Raw genomic sequence first — 3183 nt, 5'->3', positions numbered from 1 at the left:
TTTCTTTGTTTTCTTTCCTTTCTCTCTTTTTTTTATATGGAGCGGTTCCATTTTTCTCAAAATCATGGGTTAAAGGAAACTTTTCTGGCACTTCTTGACTAACCTTCACTTATCACTACACCCCCAACTTAGGCTTTTGGCCTAAGTTGGCTAGTCAATCAACCACAAATCACGGGGATTATGGGTAGTGGATTTTAAGAAAGGTCATGTTTTCAATAAAGTTTCATCCAAAGAAAAGTAAGGCTCAAGGGGTGTTCAAAAGAGGTTCACACACTCACAAGGTAGGCCACAAAAGAGGTATATGTCAAATTGGCTCACACTCTTCGCAGTTGCCTAAGATCATATCAAGAGATAGCTTTACTTAGTCCACCAGACCATAGGGGCAAATTCTAAGTGTTATCATGCATGGTTCACAGTAAGCTCATCACACAAGGCATCGACACCAAAGTCAAACAAGACTCCACACTTTCGCTAATATGTAACGTTCATCAAAAGAGACTTGATTCGGTAATTGGCTAATCACAACGAGATGAAAAGAGTTCACATATTGCCTATGCAACTTCATTTGTTCTCATCATAGCCACACATGCATGCTTGTTCAATTATGAATACTATTCAAGTCATCGGTATTGATCAAAACCGATACTCAAATTTCCAAAAGAAAAGTCTCTTTCAACACAGGTACGGGGCTGTGAAACAAGAAGGAGGTTCGCTGAGGTTAATGAGTGAGGACCACACCCCCAATAAAAACATTTCACATTGTCCTCAATGTGGGTAGAGAGCGGACATTTACCGAAATTTAACATGAAATATGAATAGTAACAGTATGGAGAAATGAAAGCAATTTAGGGTGTCAATAAGTAAAGAAGGGTAACGAGAAATCTTCACTAAATGCCCAGATGGCGATGGAATGAAATGGTCGCTAAGTGCTTCGGCGATGCACCGAATGTTCTTTAGATCGCCCTAAGTTCCAGTAAGTCGCATTCCCAGAGAAGGCAGATTGGCGAAGATGTAGTGGATCACCCAACATCTCGACGATCCGTATAATGAACTTGAAGCATCGCCGGTCGATCATTGAGGAACATTGTCCGCTTTGATTAGAAAGGGCAAGAAAAAATGGGTCGCCTAAACGCATCTACGATACACCAACTGGTGGAGGTGTCCCGCCGAATGTTCCAGAGTCGCAGTCTCAGTTTTTAGATCCATAAGGCGAGCCAAGTCGTGATTACCTAAATAGTTCAGTGACTCACGAAGAAGACTTTTTTCTCACTCATGATCCCTACTCCTACAAAATTATTACACACATTATTTAAAACACTAACACTTTGGTTGCCTCCCAAGAAACGCCTTATTTAATGTCGTGGCACGACGTGGAAATTCTTTCAAGCATCTTCCAGGTACACCACCTCAACCAGAGAAATCTCCTGGAATTCTCCAAAGTATAATTTTAAGCGTTGCCCATTCACCTTAAATGCAGGCCCCTCTTGACCCTCGACTTCTATGGCACCATTGGTGAGTACTCTTGTCACTCTAAATGGTCCTGACCATTTGGACTTGAGCTTTCCTGGAAAGAGTCTAAGTCGGGAATTGTATAGTAACACCCAGTTTCCCAGTTTAAACTCCCTCTTAAGAATTTTAGCATCATGCCATTTATTTATCTTTTCCTTGTACAGGGGCTGAGCTTTCATAGGCTCTGAATCTGAATTTATCCAATTCGTTTAACTGCTCCACTCTCCCCCTTGATGTCTTTGTCCAGTCCAGATTTAAAGCTTTCAATGCCCACAACGCTTTGTGTTCCAACTCGACGGGTAGATGGCAAGATTTACCAAAAACTACTTGATACGGAGACATCTCAATAGAAGTTTTCTATGCGGTGCGATACGCCCATAGTGCGTCATCCAACTTTCGGGACCAATTAGTCCTATTTGCATTCATTGTCTTATCCAAAATGCTTTTGATCTCCCGGTTTGACACTTCAACTTGACCACTTATTTGGGGAAGATACATTGTTGCTACTTTGTGTTTCACCCCATATTTATTCAATGCAGCTGAGAACCATTTATTACAAAAGTGTGATCCTCCATCGTTAATAGTGGCTTGTAGAGTCCCAAACCTTGCAACACTTTTTCCTTCATTGTTTGAAAGAGCTAAAACCTCTACCCATTTGGAAACATAATCCACAGCCACCAAGATATATTTATTTCCAAATAAGCTCACAAATGGACCCATAAAATCGATTCCCCATACATCAAATAGTTCCATTTCAAAATTGGCGTCAGAGGCAACTCATGCCTTTTGGACACTCCACCTTGCTTTTGATATTGCGTGCACTTCTTGACAAACTCATGAGCATCTTTGTATAGAAACGGCCAGTAGTACCCACTTTGCAGAACTTTAGCTGTTGTTCATACACCACAATGATGACCTCCAACCGGCGAGGCGTGGCAAGCATGCATGATCTCAACAACTTCTTCATCCGGAACACATTTTCTAATTATATGGTCAGCACATTCTCTAAATAAATATGGTTCATCCCAAAAGTATTTCTTAACATCGAACATGAACCTCTTTTGTTGGTAGAAATTCAGTTTGTTTGGCACTACTCCACACACTAAGTAATTTGCAATATTAGTATACCAAGGGGGTTATGTGAGGGTTACCACGAATACCTGTTCATCGTGAAAAATATCCTTTATGTCGATCTCCAGCTCGTCATTCTCCCTGCCTTCCAATCTTGATAAGTGATCAGCCACCTCATTTTCACAACCTCTTCTATCTTTGACCTCAAAGTTGAATTCTTGCAATAAAAGCACCCTTCTTATCAATCTTTGTTTGGCGTCTTTCTTTGCCATTAGCTAACTCAATGCAGCATGATCATTGTGAATAATCTCTTTTTTACCTAGCAAGTATGCACGAAACTTCTCAAACGCATAAACCACTGCAAATAACTCTTGTTTGGTAACTGTGTAGTTACGTTGAGCACTGTTTAAAGTTTTGCTTGCATACTAAATGGGATGAAAATGTTTATTTCGTGGCTGTCCCAACACTACGCCTAATGCCATACCGCTTGCATCACACATCACTTCAAATGGCTCTGACCAATCATGATTAGTGATGATAGGAGTGGAAATCAATTTTTCTTTCAGGCATTTGCAAACTACCATACAAGCATCATCAAAGTGG

General features: G+C 40.6%; 1 protein-coding gene across 1 annotated transcript; it reads right to left on the bottom strand.

The window, feature by feature from the left end:
* Window positions 1–1382: 1382 nt before the first annotated feature.
* Window positions 1383–1688, bottom strand: LOC125859070 (uncharacterized). The gene has a single exon (XM_049538805.1). It carries the CDS (start codon window positions 1686–1688, stop codon window positions 1383–1385), a length of 306 nt encoding a protein of 101 aa, XP_049394762.1.
* Between the last annotated feature and the right edge of the window lie 1495 nt (window positions 1689–3183).

The sequence above is a fragment of the Solanum stenotomum genome, chromosome 3 (assembly GCF_019186545.1).
Source record: "Solanum stenotomum isolate F172 chromosome 3, ASM1918654v1, whole genome shotgun sequence".
Lineage (NCBI taxonomy): Eukaryota > Viridiplantae > Streptophyta > Magnoliopsida > Solanales > Solanaceae > Solanum > Solanum stenotomum.
The sequence above is the reverse complement of the archived record's forward strand: the minus strand, read 5'-3'. Positions and strand labels throughout refer to the sequence as shown.

What these genes read in the sequence shown, in the direction of transcription:
- LOC125859070 (XM_049538805.1), bottom strand. Translation starts at nt 1,688, where the DNA reads ATGAAAGCTCAGCCCCTGTACAAGGAAAAGATAAATAAATGGCATGAT.